Genomic DNA, 17,845 nt, shown 5'->3' on the forward strand with positions numbered 1-17,845 from the left:
CCAGTCTGGAAACAGGGGGGAACAGGTAGCCTGGCCTGCTGGTGATAAATAGCTAACCCTTAGAGATGCTGACAGGAGGAGTTTGTTACATTTGGACAGCACCAGGCTAGCCGTTTCCTCCTGCTTTCAGTCTTTATGCTCAGCTAAGATAACAGGCTGTTGGCATTAGACACGAGCGTGGTATCAATCTTCTCAACTAATGTGTGTGAAGAAGTACAAAAGGTCAATCTTATAAATATATAAATAACAAGTTTCTATTAAACTCATGTGCAGCTGCAGATATGTCTTTGTGAGCTCTTGTTTTTAAATGATTCAGGATAAATCTTTATATTAACTTGTTGAGAAATGTTCTCATGGGAATAACACACGTGGCTGTTAAAAAAGAGGTTTCAATCAGCATCAAAGAGGAGCACATGGTTTTAGTTGCAAAATGTACTCCAGAGCAGCACCAACTCCACATTTGGTATTTGGTAAAAGCGCAGATGGTGGTATCCCAAATGAATGCTTTCTTTCCATTTTGTGCAATAACCCAGCCTGAGTCTGACTAACAAACGAGATGGGGAAAAAGTCACACGGAGGTAACAATAATAATAATTGCAACAAATATGATTGTAATGTTTGTCGACTTTCAAGCAGATACTAATCCAGTCCAGGTGCTCTGTACTCCACCACAGCGGGGTAAGCGGTGTTTAACCTATAATGTGGTGCACATCAGAGAGGAATTCCGAGATATACAAAGCAGAGGGATGACAGGTAATAGATTTGACTGAGAAGGAGGCCGCTGTAAACACCATATCCGAATTCCCAATGGCTGCTCTAAAAGCTCTTTATTCCCCTCCACTATATACTGTAAACACCTGTCTCGTCTCCAGTCTACTCCTCCTTCCACCCTCTCCACACAGGGACAGCTCATCATCCGGTACATCTCATATTCCATTCACACACAGTGTAAACCCGAGCTTTATGTGACTGGCCTGGGTAAACAACATCTGACATTTTGGCCCGATCTGCAAACAAATGCAGAAGGATGACAAGGCACTGGGATTTATTCTTTTTAATTAAACAATGCTTGCCACATGCAGTATTTTTGCAGCAAGATTGAAAGCAGTGAAGAGCACAAGGTGATGTCATTGAATGTCTTGTTTTGTTTGAGAATGACTTAAACAATGAACTCATTATGAAAATAGTTACAATGACAATGCTAGTATGTTGACGGTCTAATGTTATTTGTAGTTTAGTGTGTTAGCATTCAACATTTGCCGATTGGCAGAAAACCCAAAGCACAGAGGCCGATGGGAATGTCATTCCTTCTGCGGGTATTTGGTCATAAATGAATAATTTAATTGTGATCCGATAGCGGTGTAGGATGAAAAATCACCAAATTAATCCCGAGGCGGACATGAACGCGAGTACCAAATTCCATAGTAATCAATTTAATAGTTGTTGAGATATACTGTATGTTATGCTGCTGATTACAATGTGTAGCCGCTCACGGTTTAATGCAATAATGTATCCAATCAAATCCAGATTTTTCTTGCTTGATTAATTACGCTACTCTAATTGACTGACTTTTCAGATGATTTATAAGGATGTTAAAAAAACACACAGTTGACACAAAATGCACGGATAAAATTAGCATTTAGAGAGATGTTTTCAGTTTGAACATCTCCCCTAAAGATGCCATGGCTATTTGAATATTGCATTTCTACAGAATGAAATGAGCTCCAAAAAGAAAGTGAGAAAAAAAAGAGGCTATTTTCTCCTTGGCTAAGCCTGTAGGCTATTCAACACTCAAATGTGCATTTTTTTTGTGTGTATATACGTTTGTGGATGTCCGCATCAGTCTCCTTTTAGAGCATGTGGAGCTTGGCGCTGAAATTTCCCCACCTATTTAGAGTCACTGACGGAGAACTAGTTCTGAAAAGGTAAAGCCTGATGTCTCACCCACAGAACGTTGCATAAAGACATACAACAAAGCAATCGCACTGCAAGCAAACATGCACCGAAGACGAACCGTGGAAGTGTTGATTCAGAGAGTGTAGAGCTAACAAGAGGAGGAAGGGGGACAGTCGCAGCACGAGCCACTGAAGGAATAAACTAACAAACACTTTGAGTTGCTCAGTCCTTAGTCTTGCAGCAGCAGGCCTACTGAGCAGAGAAAGTAAAGTTTAAAGTCCAAGAACAAAGCAGAGGTTCCCTGATAGACTTGCTAATCACTGCGGTCGGGAAACACAGAGATCCCATCTGCAGCCGCAGGCAGCAGTTAATTGAGGAAACAAATCTCTCGGATTCGGTCTAAACATAATGAAATGTTCCACCTAAAATTGTTTATTTGCCTGCCCCGACCTGTCTCACTCTTCATTTCCAGTGTAATGGAATAGCTGGCGGTGAGAAGATTGTACCAAGATGTGGATACTATCAGAAGATCTGCCACTACTGCTGAGTCTGGTTGTGCTACAGCGCACGGCGACTGGAGCTGATAACCTAGGCTGCCGCACGCAGGGCAGCACAGTAAATATCAGTTTGCTCTTCATGCATTCTATACTCAACCACCAACCTGCACTCGGGTAGAATTTGCCAGATTGAGACGCTGCTTTGAGCCAAAGCTACAAAGTGGCTTTTACAACCTTTAAAGTCTACGCCAAGGTTCAATTACAATAAGTTACAGTGTCAACTGGTGTTTAGTACAGAAGTTCTCATCATGATATTTGAAATATACACCTGTAGAGTTCCTTTTTGCTAGATAATCAGAACAAAAGGGTGATTTGGCAAAAATGCAAAACTCTGCTTCATGTTTGGAAGAAGCGAGGTTGGGACTGGCAGAGTGAAAATATATTAAAACGGTGTGAATTCACTGGATGATACAGACACATCGAAAGTGCACACGTCGTCTTCATTACACCTGGATTTGTTGGCTGCAGCCAGCACTACAGCCAGCCAACTTTAAAGAAAGGAAAGCGTAAAAAGACCTTTGATGAAAGTTGATGAAAAACACTAAAATCTCAGGAGGAACGTGGAGAGATTGAGCCAGACTGCTTTCCTTCGTAAATCAAAGCACATCATAGACATCCATCAGCCACTGTTTCAACAGGTGTCTTGCTTCTCCCTCCTCGCTCCTCATTTTCTTCTGCTTTAGCATGCAAATAGCCCTCCTGTATTTACCAAGGAATGTCTCTAGAGTACACGCACATTTAAACGAGTGCTGTGCAGCGCGTCTCTGAAGTGGGCCACCTCGGACGGATCCAAACACAAGGAGCGTTGAGAGAGCACTCCTCGCTGAAAGGCCACAGCGATGCACATTCTGCTCCATCTGACGCACCTGCGCTGTGATTGCCAAAGCGACGGGATATATTCAAGAGGTTTGTGCCTGTCCGCCTGTCGAACCGGGGTAACAACATCAGAGGTGTCGGCTCAGGTAATTAGCTCTACGGCCCCCCCGCGCTGTCCTGACACGCTGACACGTCGGCTTTGTCCTCTCATTGTCCTCCATCCCTGGAGTATGGGCCCGGATAATAGTGGAGTGACAAGTCTGCTGTACTCCACGAGTGCCACACAGGTGATGCTTCCAAAGAGCCCATCGCATTGTCACCGTGTCACCGCGGGAAGGCTGCCAGCAGAGAGCCGGGCTATCTCGTTTGGACAGGGAACAAATGAGGCAGAAGATAGAGCTAAAGCTGATCCATGCCATCCTGACTTATCGCTGTGTCCAGAGGCCGTTTCAAACTGCCGTCTGCTGATTACACTAGCTGCTTGTGTGCCTCATGTGTACATGTTGAACTGAGTCAATAGAGGTGACAAGGTTAATTATTGATCTCTAACAGGCAAATGAAATGCCTCATATAGTATGTAAAAATGTAATTTTAGAACTGCACTCAAATCTCCTTCAACAATTACCTTACTTTACCCCGACTTTCCATTCCCTTACAAAGAAGAAGAAGAAAGAAGACGACAGGAAATGAATTAGTAACAACTACTAAGAAAGAGAAGAGCTATTCTACAGCGGATGGATTTCATTGAAAAATGTCGACTTGATGTCACGTTGTAAAAAATGCAAAACCCACACAATTGGTTATAAGCGATGTGACCGATTTATGTTCCCTGTGCCAATAAATAATAGGACACGTTACCAATGAGGTCGAGACAAAGGTCTAAATTGTATAAGAACACAACATTACACCGTGAATTAAAGGCAACCTACTTTTTCACCTTTCCTCCTATCGCACAGCCTCTCTCACAGAAGCTTTCGTTTGGCTTGCTGCACTGACAATCATGGTCAAAAAGAACGATGGCAGATCCGCAAACCAGCTGAGATGTATTATCAGAATGACTGTAACAAATGGTTAGATGCCCTGACTGTGCATCTAACCATTTGTCAGTGACTGACAGCACTAAAGCAAAGCCATAAACGGGAAATACTGTTCATGTGGCAAGCGCACACAGCAAATGCATGCATTTAAATGTACATGAATTGAACGCCATGGGTATGAATATACATACGCACTTTCCTGACCTTGGCTGCCTTCTTGGCATACTGGAAGTCAAGTGGATTCATTATGCAGACACACAGTGAACTGCAAGCATCTCTGTGCTTATACTCTCCTGCAATGCCTCCACGCTCACCATCTTCGCGGGCAAAAGAACTGTGAATCTCAACAGACACAACAGCCCTGCATCTGGGATGGACTCTGGTATAATGAGGATCTGGATACCTGCAGCTGCACTCTCCATCTCCCTGTAACCAGCGCTGATGCAGAGTCAACCCATTTCAAAAGAATATTGATGTTTTGTTTTTTCCCCCCCTTTCTTGCCAGAGCACATCCTCTGCAAATAAATGCGTCTTTGAATGAAGTTATTCTTGTCTCACCATGAAAATGGAAACTGCTGATCACGAAGGAATCGTATGGGCGATAAAGCTGACCGCCCACCACAGTTAATATGAAAAACAGCCAGATTTCTCAGCTAGAATTGCGTTCTAAGGCGATTTCGGATAAGCAGCTAAACCAGGCTAATAAAGCCACTCTGATGTAGGCCAGTGTGAAATGTGATTGCTTTTGTGGGAGATTTTTCACGACAATGACAGACACGGCCCTCTTGTGGCTCACACGCATTAAAGTTTTGCTTATACGGATCTTAAAAAAAATGGAGAAGACGGGGGTGACTTGTCTGAGAAATAGTCTGTTTCGCCTATTTGTCCTCAATGTTATAATTACTTACTTGTTGTTTTCACTTGTCACAGGTGTCTGTGATGATTCATTAGAAAAGACTCACGGACCCTGCCAGGCAATTTTGGATAAAAAAAAAATGGCAAGACAACAGAGAAATCCCTTCATCTCTCCAACAGACTATGCAAGGATTTAAGACAGAGTGAGAACATGCTGCAGCACAATATCTTTTCCCCTCACATCAATTTTGCAAGGTAAGCACTTCAATGAAAAATTAACTGTAAGGGGTAGGGGGGGTGGGGGGCTTTTGAAAATGGGAGAACGCTTTCCAAGTGAAGCTAACAGAGGTATGCTTTTTATGTGCCAATTACTGGGCTCTCAATAATATCGACAGAGGCCAGCAAACAGGCATGTCAGCCTTCACATGTGAGATGAGGGCGGCCATTGTCTTCATCATGTGGAGATTTCATTCATCATCTGCCTTCGCAACTCAATTAGTACCCTGTTCCAAGTGCTGGAATCCACCGCTGTTTGATTCTGCTGCTTACATGAAATGCACGTTTGCTACATCATGCACAGCCATAATTTATAATACAGCTACACCACGCCTATGGAGACTACACTATGCTGCAGAATATTTAAAGGCTGTTTGCATGTATTTTCTGTGTATGGGTGTACGCAGACAGAAATAAATGAAGGTGGTCCGTTAATTCCATTGTTATTGGCTAATTGGGGCGACCGTGGCTCACTAGCTTAAGAGGCTTGTCTGGTAACCGCAGGGTCAACAGTTCGATCCTCGACTGGGACGTGCCACGTGTCGAAGTGTCCCTGAGCAAGACACTGAACCCCCGGCTGTCATTGGCAGCCCACCCATCCCTATATACAGGGATGGGTCAAATGCAGAGGTCAAATTTCGTGTATGTATATGACAATAAAAAGGGTTTATATTCTATTCTAATTAGTGGCGTAAAGCCCAGCACAACATTACAGGATTGTAAAGCCCATGCGTTATAGATGAATAATGCAGAAAATGAACGGTGTTCTTTGCGCAGCTAATCAGGCTGGGGAGTTCAGAGCTGTCGGAAGTGAAAAGCAACTTACTTATTTAGTGAGAGTTTAATTTTACAGTCTGACTGATTCTCTCTGGGTACACCTGCGTTCAATTTTCATCTGCTCATCTAATGCTTCTTAATGTCTCTGTTTTTTTTTTATGAATAATAAATATTACTGCAGCTATATCATATGGCCACTGGGTGTTTCACTCATGCCAATTACTCTAGAACTGATGTGGTTAAAGAGGAACTACACACAGGCTGAAAATCCGGGTTGTGCCGACATTTACATTTGTGGATGAGGTCCTCACCGTATGAAGTCAAATTCAACAACCTGACACAAAATCCAACGGCTTCTGACAATGGTTGCGAGACAGATTGGGTACAGGCCTTTTTTTTTTTTTTTTTGACAGTTTCATGCTGGAGTCGGTCTCAGGTTGGAATACTTTCAAATGCAATTTACGAAAAAATTGTCATTGTTTCTCTCAGCCGCTCCGTGTCCATTGTGGAGCTTTCAAAGCGAGCAACAGGAATAACCAGAAACAGGGCGTCAATACAGTTACAGTAGGACATTCCAATAAAAAAAAACAATACAATCTAACTGAGTTTGCCGCTGACACTCGCGTCACATTCAGTTTTAGGACACGGTGTAATAGACATAATGCACATAATAGATATTCGAAGTGGGAAGAGAGAGCGTAGCCAATGCGTTGCATCAGCCTGGAGAGATAGCGGTCAGTAATCGTTGAAATAAAAGCAAAAGGGGAGCTTCTTAAAATCCCCAAGGATTCAGGGAAGTACATTGCACTGTGACAACACTAGGACCTACTTAACTACATATGTAGCTGTGACCACAAGTACAATGCGTTATATGTGATCACAGCCAAACAGTCATCTTGAAACTGATCCATAAAGGTGAGTTCAACAGTGCTCATAAAAGATTTAATTAATGGTGAGGAGCAAATTATGGGCTGAAATAGACCAAATGACTTGTCCCTGAGAGGAAAACAAAAACCACAAGATGTGGATGCCAGGGAGAGTGAGAGGGATAGAGAGAGACTGGGATCTGAGAGTGACGTCGACTCACCTCTCGGGGAGCTGTCATCAAATATCAATGTGTTCACCTCTCTTGCTCTTGGGAAGAGGTCCTTCCCCTCCCTCCCTCCCTCCCTCCCTCCCTGCCTTCATGCTTCGCTTCCTCCCACCCAGGGAAAGGACAGCGTTCTGGGTCTGCCAGTCTGTCCTCTCAGAAGGGGACTGGGGATAAAAGTCTGGCCGAGTCCATCTGCTCAAGAAAAGACTGTGCGACCAGTGCGAGCAAACACAAAACGCTGTCACATGGAGACCTAAAATGATTCTGAAATAGTTACAATGTGTGCGACATGGAAAGGGGGCATTAATGGGCTGACCCCAAACACGCTGCTCTGTCTTTTGCTGAAATGATCACAGTGATGGGGATTTGTCACAGAGCACCGCACTGATGAGAGTATACACAAGCAAAAGGTCTATGTTAATAATTACCCTGGCTCACTATGGATGAATGAGATCGTTCACTGAAGGTGGCGATGACCCCATCATCGACCTATATAATTAGACTCCTTTCCCGAACCTCGTTCTGCCCACACCGAGCCGTCGCTCTTGTGTATGCCCCCGCCGTCCTAATTCACCCATTACTGAAGCCTGGCTGGCTTAATAAGAGAACGGGAGACATCTGTGCAGAAATAATGACAACTGACGGGGAGCGCAAACACCACATGGCCAGCGAGGGAGGTCTCTACATCAATTTCTCACTGTACTTGATATTTCATTAAGACAGAAAATTGACAAAATTGTGAACATAATATACAGCTTATATAGAATATGATTTTCCATTGTGGTCAGCATTTTGCCATGTTAAATAAAAGACGTTAGGTTAACTCAAATCATAGCAAACAAAACAGGGGCTAACACATTCATGAGTTTGACATTTATTTTTTCTTAATGAAAGGTTAATGAATGTGGGCTCAAGGCAAAGAGATGCATTTTTTTGCTGCTATTATTAAATATTCATACTTTGTGACAGACGGAATTGATAACAGGGGCGTGAACACCCTCATCCTGATAATTCATCACTCTAGGTGATGCAATTACTGACAACATGCAATAAAACTGTCATGTCCTCTCTAAAATGTAAGATCTGAGACATCCCTCTGTCGCAGAAAGAACTCCAACGTGATGGAACAAGGCTGGCTTTGCATGCATGAGACTGCGACAGATTCACCATTGCATCGTTTGAACACACAACCTGATATTTCCACTGAAACAGAACAGAAACGCGAAGCCAATGGTCTTTCATGTCTGGAAAATACCATCTGTAATTGCAAATTGGTACAACATTAACAAGCAGACCCATTTGCTTTAGTCACGATAAGATGTGGGCGAAGTCAGGAGGACAGTTTGAAACTCTGATAAGGAAGAGGATGGATCTGCACGCAGGGAGAATTAGGTTTACACAGTGTGTCGGTTATCTCGCTGCTGTAGCAGTGCAGGATCTTGACTAGTTACTGCATTTCCCTCTTCAGGGAGAATATCAGAGCAGTGTTGTGAGCATACCTCATGCACATCAAATAAGAGTCAACCTCAAATTGGATCAGACATAACGAGAGCACTGCAACAACCGGCTCTGATGAAGATCTGGGTTTCGCTCTGAAAACAAGATAGGCCTCCATTTAAAATCCTGCCACACAGTCTAATACATTGGCTGATGGTCTGACATGTACAGCATATTGTACAGAGTATGTGCAATTGCCCCATTAAAAAAATAGCTATAAAAACATGTCAGGCATTCACAAACGATCATCTAGTCAGCGTATGTGCTGATGTGTTTCCATCTAGAAAGCAACGATATGTTGCATTTTATGGCTGAGTTATAACGCAGCAGTAATCTGCAGCGGTTTGGCGAAATAAATCAATATGTGCTCTAATGGTAAAGGCATAAATCTGTCTCTCATTTGTCACGGCTAACAACGTCGACGTGACTGTACCTCATCGCCCATGGGCTCATTTTCATTCAAGCAGTGAACGCCTGAGTCCCTGACCCAAATTCAGGATGACACTTGTAAAATACACAAATTCGGAGTCAATCTGCTGCTCATATGTCTTATGCATTGTGGTGCGGTTGCCCAGTGTGTCCCCGGGTCTCTAAATGTTGTTTAAAAAGGGGGAAGGAGAAAGATAAGGGGAATCAAGCTCTTGAGGACGCTATGTGGGTTGTTCGAGCGGGTTTATGGTGGGAAAAGAACGGAATCAATTGAGCTAGCGGCCCAGGGGAAATAGGTCTTAAAGTCAGTCATTGATGCATCCTCAGCCTACAGCTGATAACCTCTGGAGATCTTAGGGAGCCAGGACACTGTTCTGATGGACTTAACTGCAGCTTTAGAAGACATCCGGTACTTCCAGGGAAACCGCCTCTCCACGTGACAATCCAAACCCGCGCATCGCTAAAACCACTATTTGAAACACCGTATGTATACAGCTTAGAAATATGCAGTTAGTTCACATATACATCCCACATACTGTTAATTAAACATGAGCAAGGTAATCTAAAAGGAATAACAACAATGATATTCTCTAAGCCTCCTCAGCAGAGCCGGAGGTGGATACTGACATGGATCCAATGATGAAACATGGATATAATTTGCCTTTAGGTGTCATAAAAAAAAATGCTGAGTGGTTGAACTATGGTTAAAAATGGTAACCTGGTAACCGCAGGGTCAACGGTTCGATCCTCGACTGGGACGTGCCACGTGTCGTAGTGTCCCTGAGCAAGACACTGAACCCCCGGCTCCCCGGGCGCCTATCGTTGGCAGCCCACTGCTCCCTATATACAGGGATGGGTCAAATGCAGAAGTCAAATTTCGTGTATGTGTATATGACAATAAAAAGGGATTCTATTCTATTCTAACTAGCAAACTGTTCCAACATTCTACGTTTATTCACTGCTTAGATTAGCATTGATTGGTCTTCCTGGGGGTGAAAAGAGAACGTGAGGAAGACGTAGCAGTTTGAATTCACAGGGACACGAGCAGCACCGAGACATTTGTCATCTGCGACGTGTGAAAGCTCCAACATGTTTTTTTGCCGCACTGATATTGAATCAAACGTTTTGAAATAAAACGGGGGGGGGGGGGGGGAGCAGCATGAAGGCGACGTACATTCAGAGATATTTGTCACAGGCAGAGACTGCAACAGCACTTCAAAAAGCTTAAGCAGACCCAATCACAGAGCGCAGTGAGTCTGATTTAGTGGCTCGCAGCTCCACTGAATCCCTAAGTCCACAGGCGCTACAAACTGTCGCTACATGACGTGTGAAATGCTCAAAGGCAGATGAAAAGCTACAACGATCGCACTCATGGATTTAGCCAGACTACTGTATTTTTGTACAACAGTTCACTTTGCACCTAATTGAATTCCATTATGAATGTGAAATTGCCCTCGGCTGTGAGGCTACACAGAGAAACTTATTTCCCCCAATATCCTCTGAGTGGATGCCTTGTTTGGGCTGTTGTCAAATATCTAACTACAAAGCAAGGAGTCTCTGCATGTAGGTACGGTAAGTGTGTCTGTCTCTATCCTTCGCATACATCGAGAACCTCTCTTTCAATGGGGACGTTCAGGACAAATTTGTTTCAAAATAAATAAACTTTGATAAACAGGGGTGGGGATTCAGGACTCAGGGATCATTGACTGTAGCTCACGCTTGCTGCTGGATGCTGTAAAGGCGAACGTCATGACCGAACTCTTCCTCACTGTCGCGGTTAAGGAATGTCCCTTGAGGTAAGGGGTATTATTGCCTTTTCTTTCTTCTGCAAATTCCTTAATTTATCCTGATTTTAGTACTTTATAAATAAGCTTTATGTTAGCCTATTATTAGGTATATTGCTGCTTTTTACAAAATCATCTTTTGACGAAGACAAATCTGTTTATTTTTGAATGCAGAACACAGAAGAGCAATGAGGCACAGCGATTTGATTTCAGCTGAGACGCTGCGGTTTCGCCTGGTTGCTATGATCCAGAACATATCTCCTCCATTGTTGCTGTTGTTCAGCACTTGTAGCTTACATTGTGTTTAGACAGCTGGGTAAAAAGTACAGAAACCAGCTCGGCGTTTTACCCAGAGTGAAACGTTTTTAGCACGGTGTAAAAATACAGCGCTCCCATTGAAAAAAACAAAACAAAGATGAACACAGCGGTTGCGGTTGGCTTGTGAATATTGCGGATTTGGCGACAGCTCTACTGCAATAGTACACAAAAAATGACCAAAAAGAATGGATAAGACTTTGTTTAATCAATAACCCAAAAGCATGACCTATGAGGATATTTTCTCCTTCTCAGTTCAGCATTATAAACACGTTATTGACCACACTACTACACTGATGCTATTGCCTGAGGTGCACGATTTGGCACATAGTCATTACAAAGGATCCTGCTCTGAACTCCTCTGGCCTATATTTAGAAAAACAAGATATATTTAGAAAAGATATGATGTATAGTCCTTCCGGATGACCCAAAGACCCTATAGAATTGTTTAGATGACGGATAGATGTACCAAACACTCAGGGTTTCCTATATGCTGTAATTTCTATGTAGCAGCTACTGTTATTTCATCTGCTCTCAGGTTGTTCATCTGTCAGTACAAGTCAGTGCCACATAGCGGACACAGTAGCAACTGGGCTAAAACTGCACCCCTGTGGCTCAATGCGAACTTAGAAGCAAACGTCAAAAATCTCCAAAGGCATTTATATAAGCAGTAATACCTTTACATCTGTACTGTGTGCTTGTTCTGTGAGCATGGTTGATATAATCTCCGCCTTTGTAAGTTATTAACTTGTTGCCGTCTTCAGCTTCTCATGTGTGCCGTAATCGCCCTTTAACAAAACCAACTCATCAAGTCTGAAGCCCACCTCATTCAAAGAGTGATGGGGTGGGAGCCTTAATTCCTTTGCAAAAGCACCACCTACCTACTTGCACACCTCCGACTCTCATGCTCCATTACCTCGACCCCCTTGAGAGTGAAACACAGGAGCTCCGCATTCCCGGTTGATTTGCAGCATGAGCTAATGAGCTCAGCGGCGCCGCACAGCACGGTTGGGAAATCGAAGCAGCCGGAGAGACGTGTAAATTAGAGTGACCTCACCAGACGATCAGCTGGACGAAGGCAGGCATACGGAGATATTTACCAATCAAGGCCCGGCGATCTATAGGGAATGCTAATAACAAGGCTTCAACTCATTAATTAAGATGCATTTACATATAGTGAGGTTTTCTATGTAAATGCTGCAGAAAAAAAGGATCTCAGGTTCGGCAGTGTGGCAACTACATATAGTCAATGGAATTTTAGGAAATTAATATAGTATAAATGCTCGATACGGATGATTTTGAAGACATTTAATCTGTGACTGCTTGTATTGACCGTTGATTAGATCTGCAGATTACCTATCCTATCATGGCTGGAGGCGTAACATTCAGGTGGACAGACTGGCTGAGGTTGACTCTTTATTCTGCCATTTCAAACTCAAATCGAATTCAACAGCCAGCCTTTCACGGCGGATTGACGAAATGAAATGCATGTGACAGCACAACACATACAGCTTGTTTCATCATCCCGCAGAGCCCACTCAACCCTCATCTATTTTCCCTTGCCACGATCCTTGTTTCACCTGGCAGTGACTGATGGAGTTCAGCTGTGCCTCTTGTGAAAAAGGAGAAGACGACGACGAAGAAAAAAAAATAATAGTTACAATACATGGTTTCTTGAGCCATAAAAGATGACTTCACTTTTTCATGTGCTGGCATGGAGAAGTAAAAACAGGCAAATTGCTTCAGCACCTCGGATCGCAAATCCTGGGAGAAAGGGACAGCTTTTGTGAAATGCTTCAAGGAATTTCATTCAACCAGACGCAGACGTTCAAATACACTTCTTACGAACCACCTTGAGTCCGTCAATAGCTCTGCTCTTTGTAGCGTCACAGCGCAGGTACATTTGAAACCGTAAATGTCAAACACGGTGATTAAATCGATGTGGAAACTAATCTTCTGTTGCCTGGGACCAAATGGTTTATAAATCCCGCAGCAATCCCCTAAGTAAGCACAGGAATTCATGAATGCTAAACACATTTGGTTTTCTCTGCTCTAACAAAGGAGCGGCTTTGATACTACCACCCCTCATGTACTTGTAGGACAAGACTGCTGAGCTGACACTTTTCTTTTAAATATGACTATCAAATGAAGCTTTAGCTTTTGATATGGCATGATGATGGCAAACCTTTGGATGGGCCCATTAAGCTACAGTGCAACCTATCTCTTACAAAGGAAAAATGAGCTTGTGTGTGATGTTGCTTGTGATTTGGCAGAATAAATCCCTGTGTAGTGTTTTCGGGCCTTTTTTTTCTTTTCTTCTACTTTTTTCGAAAGGTGCTCAGTATCACTGGACAAGACAAATACGTGCAACAGTGGAGAGTAAATTGAATCTTGAATGGACGAGATTAACAGGGGAGGCTGCGAGCACAGAGGACATACTGCAGAGTAAGAGGCTGACGGAGTTGCTCTTAGCCAGAACACCAACACTAATATGCTCACAAGGCTGACACCAATAGGTCTTAACATCAATCACTATATCAGGCTGGTCACAGTCCCTGTATGTGTGTGTGAGAGCACAACAGCCCCCCCCCGACTAAACGACACAGCAACAAAGGCCATTTGCTTTGATGATCGTTGGCTTCAGCATAGAGCTGTCCTAAGGAGTCGTGCTCTCAATCCTAACAGCACCACCCAATACTTTTCTAATCTACCGGAGACTCCCCCTACAGCTCAGACTCCTCTAATCCCTTATAAGAAAGAGGAGCCAGATGGTCACGAACAACTGCTGGGGGGCCTGAGGATGAGCGCATCTATGGAGATGCCTGGAGTGCCTACCGCTGTTTACCTTGTGCTTCAAGTTACCACCGTAAGCCCCGTGGAGCGGGTGGTGTTCGGCTGGTGAGCGTGAGTACGGCAAGTGTGCTCGTGCATGTGCGCAGTCAGAAAGAAGAGACCCCCGCTGCACCTGGCGTCGGGTTACAGCGGCGCATCATTCCCGTTTCGGTCCTGAGATGAGATGTCAGAGCTTCAGAGGCAAACCTCCCTACCAGCTGCAGTAACCTTGTGTCAGTCCCAGGGGTGTCAGGATACAAAACGCCTCTCAGCCCTCCCTCCCCTATATCTCAGAGTGCTCAGGGCACCCCGTCCCGACCCCTCGCTGATGAGCGAACCCTTTATTCCCAGCTCTGCTAACCTTCAACTAGGCGCACTGCTGCCCCAGAACCCAGAAAAGCCAGTCAGCCGGCCAGCTGCTGATGAGCCTCGCGCTGTCACATGCTGATGGACGGATTCACCAGCCACATGCTGCATCCTAACCCCCTCATCACCCCACTCTCTTCCCATGGGACACTGATTAAACTGTCATTAAAATGATCTACAGGTGGGAGGAAAACAAGAGTATCAATCTGCGGGAACAGAAGAGGGGAAATGCATGGTGGGTGTTCATTAAGTGAACATTACCAGAATAAAAATTCAATTATTTCACAGCAGGGGATGTGCTGCGCTGGGGTAAAGTCCATAGCCACTTAAGGTCCCTATATCCACCCACCCACACACACACACACACACACACACACACACACACACACACACACACACACACACACACACACACACACACACACACACGCATTACAGTGAGAATCACTATAGCGAGAGCTTCTGCACACTTTCACGATGGTTGTAATGCATTTCCATGGAGGCCAACAAGCTAGGCTACACATGATTTTGGAGGCCACCAGCCTTGAAATCCAAAGCCTCTTTTCCACCTCCCTATTAGTGGTGCGCAGCAGCCGGTTATTAGTGGCGGGGTTCTGCTCCTGAAAAGGGTGAAGCACGAAATGAGCCTGGAAAGAACCTCGGAAGCAAACACCCCTCACACAAATCCCCCGTGACCGCCCCTTAAGAAGATAGCGGATCATAATGACCTCGTGACCTCTGCCAAAGGTTGACCCATAATAGCGCACTGAGGTCACTCCTGAGCTATTAAAGGAGCCAAGCGGGCCAGAACTGACATACAGGTGACGGATGGTTTCGCTCTGTTAATCTAGGGTGTAACAGGGCCTTGATCGGTCATATTTCACTTGCAGTTCAAAGAAAGAATATTGATGAGCTGTCGTGATTCATTGGTTGAATGATTATATCAACGTGTCATGTGCCATGATCAGAACCTGTGACACCATAGCATATGCGATTTTATATTTGACAGAACAGTAGTGGAACAGTAGTGGCTCCCATTGATGGTGTGTCGGAGGTCTGACTTTGCTTGGAGCACATGTCCCCTACAGCTCTTCGTCTTCCGGGAAGCCCATTTTGACTGGCATTTCTATGTTCTAGCCCTTTTTCTGCATATTCATTTTTTGACTCAAGCACCTTCTTTACTGAGGTTGTTCTATGAGAATAACCCATTTCACCTGTTTAATTGAAGCTTTCAGTTACAGAAAACATTCGTAATGATTAACCGCGGATCGATCATTTATGTGGCTGGCAATCGATTTAGGAAATCGCTTAAAGTTTCCCTCACTATCTAAATATCAAGGCCGGAGCACTTGCTTGCACTGTAGATGTACTGAATGAGTTCAAAAGGAGGTGTCCGCTTCCCATCAAGGTAAGTCAATGTCTGCATTCATGAATCCAACATCAGCTAATCTTTTCTGACCCTTTCCTTCCCTTAAACAAACATTACATCAAGGCGAGGCCCGCTGAAGAGCCCCTGAGCCATTTGTCTCTGCCAATCGCTCTGGCCTTTTTTCCTCTGTGGACTGGTTAATGATATGAGTATGACGAGGCGATGTCGCCCCGGGGCATCAGAGACGTCCACAGCTTCAGGCCACAGAGCCTGGCCACTGTCAGTGCTGTTGGTTTTAGTATATGGAGCGGACAAAGGGATGGATCTCGGTTTGCGCGGGGCATGTGTACGTGTGATGTGTTTTCAATGCTGGCCCTGATCACAGCTGGGCTCAAGCTAATGCCCACTCTGATGCCTCCAATGTGCCCCAGTTAGCAGGGCTCACAACCCAGTGACATGGTGGCCCGGGGCTGGTAGAGTCCCCAGTGTTTGGGTGTTTTTACGCTTTGCTGCATCCACACAAAAGACTTGGCCCCATAACCTATAAGCCCTCTAATCCATTCTGTAAATATTCAAGGGATGCCCACTTTTACTACAAATGCCCATGCATGGGTACACAGCGGAGCCTGCCACACGTTGGCCAGGTCTCTGTGGGTTGAATCTATATTTTTTTGTCCTGGTGCATCAATTCTGTTCTTTATAATTTCCTTGATTATTGATGTCAGCTTAACCCTAGAGCAAAGACATTACATTAAAAGAGAGAATAATAAAATGAAGCACAAATGTCAGATCATCTCCAGAATCACCAAAAACTCTAGCTGATCATCTCAACTCCCTTGGTGCATAATGTGTTGCTGCACCGTGGAGGCATATGCTTTTTCACTTGCATGCCTAAAGCTGCGTTTCAACTGCCATGTTCACCGTAAATCATGTAACCCTCTGAATGAGTGACCCCCCCCTCACACACACACACATACAAAAGAAGACCTGGTGCAATGCCACTGACTCTGTCATATCCAGGAATAGCAACGTGCACAGGGAGAAACAGGCATTGGCAGCCTGATGTAATAAAAACACATGATTACACTGACAACCATCCCTTTGCCATCATCTTTCCCGATTAACATTTAAAGAAAAAAAAACTTCTCACACACTCACATTTGTGGACGTGGATAATGATTAGTGCTGAGTTACTAAAGCCAGATTTACTGCATCATCTTTTAAGCCGTGTCTACACATCTGTATCATTAACATCCAACTAGATTCATGTGAAGTGTGGTGAGAAAATCACTGACAAAATGATGAGCCACTTACCCAGAAGATGAGATTGAAGATGAACATCATATACTTCAAGCAGCAGAGGCAGCCCCTTGCCATGTTGCACTTCTTGAATTCTAAGAGGAACACAAAGGATAGATCCAGGTAAAAGACCACGTATTTGCTGCCTTTGGGTGAAGTGTACTTGTTGTTGGTCTTGTCCCCTGCGCTGGCGTCAGCTGCCACTCCAGCCTGGCCCTGCTGTGCGTCTTTGCGTGGCCCCGTGGAGCCGTAGAATGCGCCGGCAGTGAAGCCGCGGCCGCCAAACGGGCGGCCAGACGTGGAGGCTTGGGCAAAATCGGAGTCACGGCTATCTACGGAGGGGCTACGGTGAATGGCTGACTCCTCACTGCTGGACTTCTCCATGCTCTAGGGCTGCAGCTGCTGATGAAGGGCTCCCTGACGCACAGTCTACCATAGTCTCAGGGATGACAGGACAGAACAAATCACCCTCCAAGTCTCCACTGCTTCCCACTCTGAAGCAACACGAAGATAAAAGCCTCACAGACGCACGACTACATCCACCTCAGAGCACACAGTTGGGTGAGAAAGTCTTCAGTCGAGAAGTGAGTATAGAACTGCACATTTCAGGCACCTATGGCAGGCTTAAGTGTCTCCAGCGTGCTGCT

General features: G+C 44.6%; 1 protein-coding gene across 1 annotated transcript in view; it reads right to left on the bottom strand.

Moving 5' to 3' along the window:
- tspan9a (tetraspanin 9a) overlaps nucleotides 1-17,582 on the bottom strand; it is a 62,015-nt gene extending 44,433 nt beyond the window's left edge. The window contains exon 1 of the mRNA XM_076081634.1: nucleotides 17,214-17,582. Coding sequence (XP_075937749.1) covers nucleotides 17,214-17,582 — 369 coding nt within the window. The remainder of the gene's footprint in view (nucleotides 1-17,213) is intronic.
- Nucleotides 17,583-17,845: the final 263 nt, after the last annotated feature.

The sequence above is a fragment of the Anarhichas minor genome, unplaced genomic scaffold, assembly GCF_050575085.1.
Source record: "Anarhichas minor isolate MPS153535 unplaced genomic scaffold, ASM5057508v1 ptg000083l, whole genome shotgun sequence".
In the NCBI taxonomy this organism is placed as follows: domain Eukaryota; kingdom Metazoa; phylum Chordata; class Actinopteri; order Perciformes; family Anarhichadidae; genus Anarhichas; species Anarhichas minor.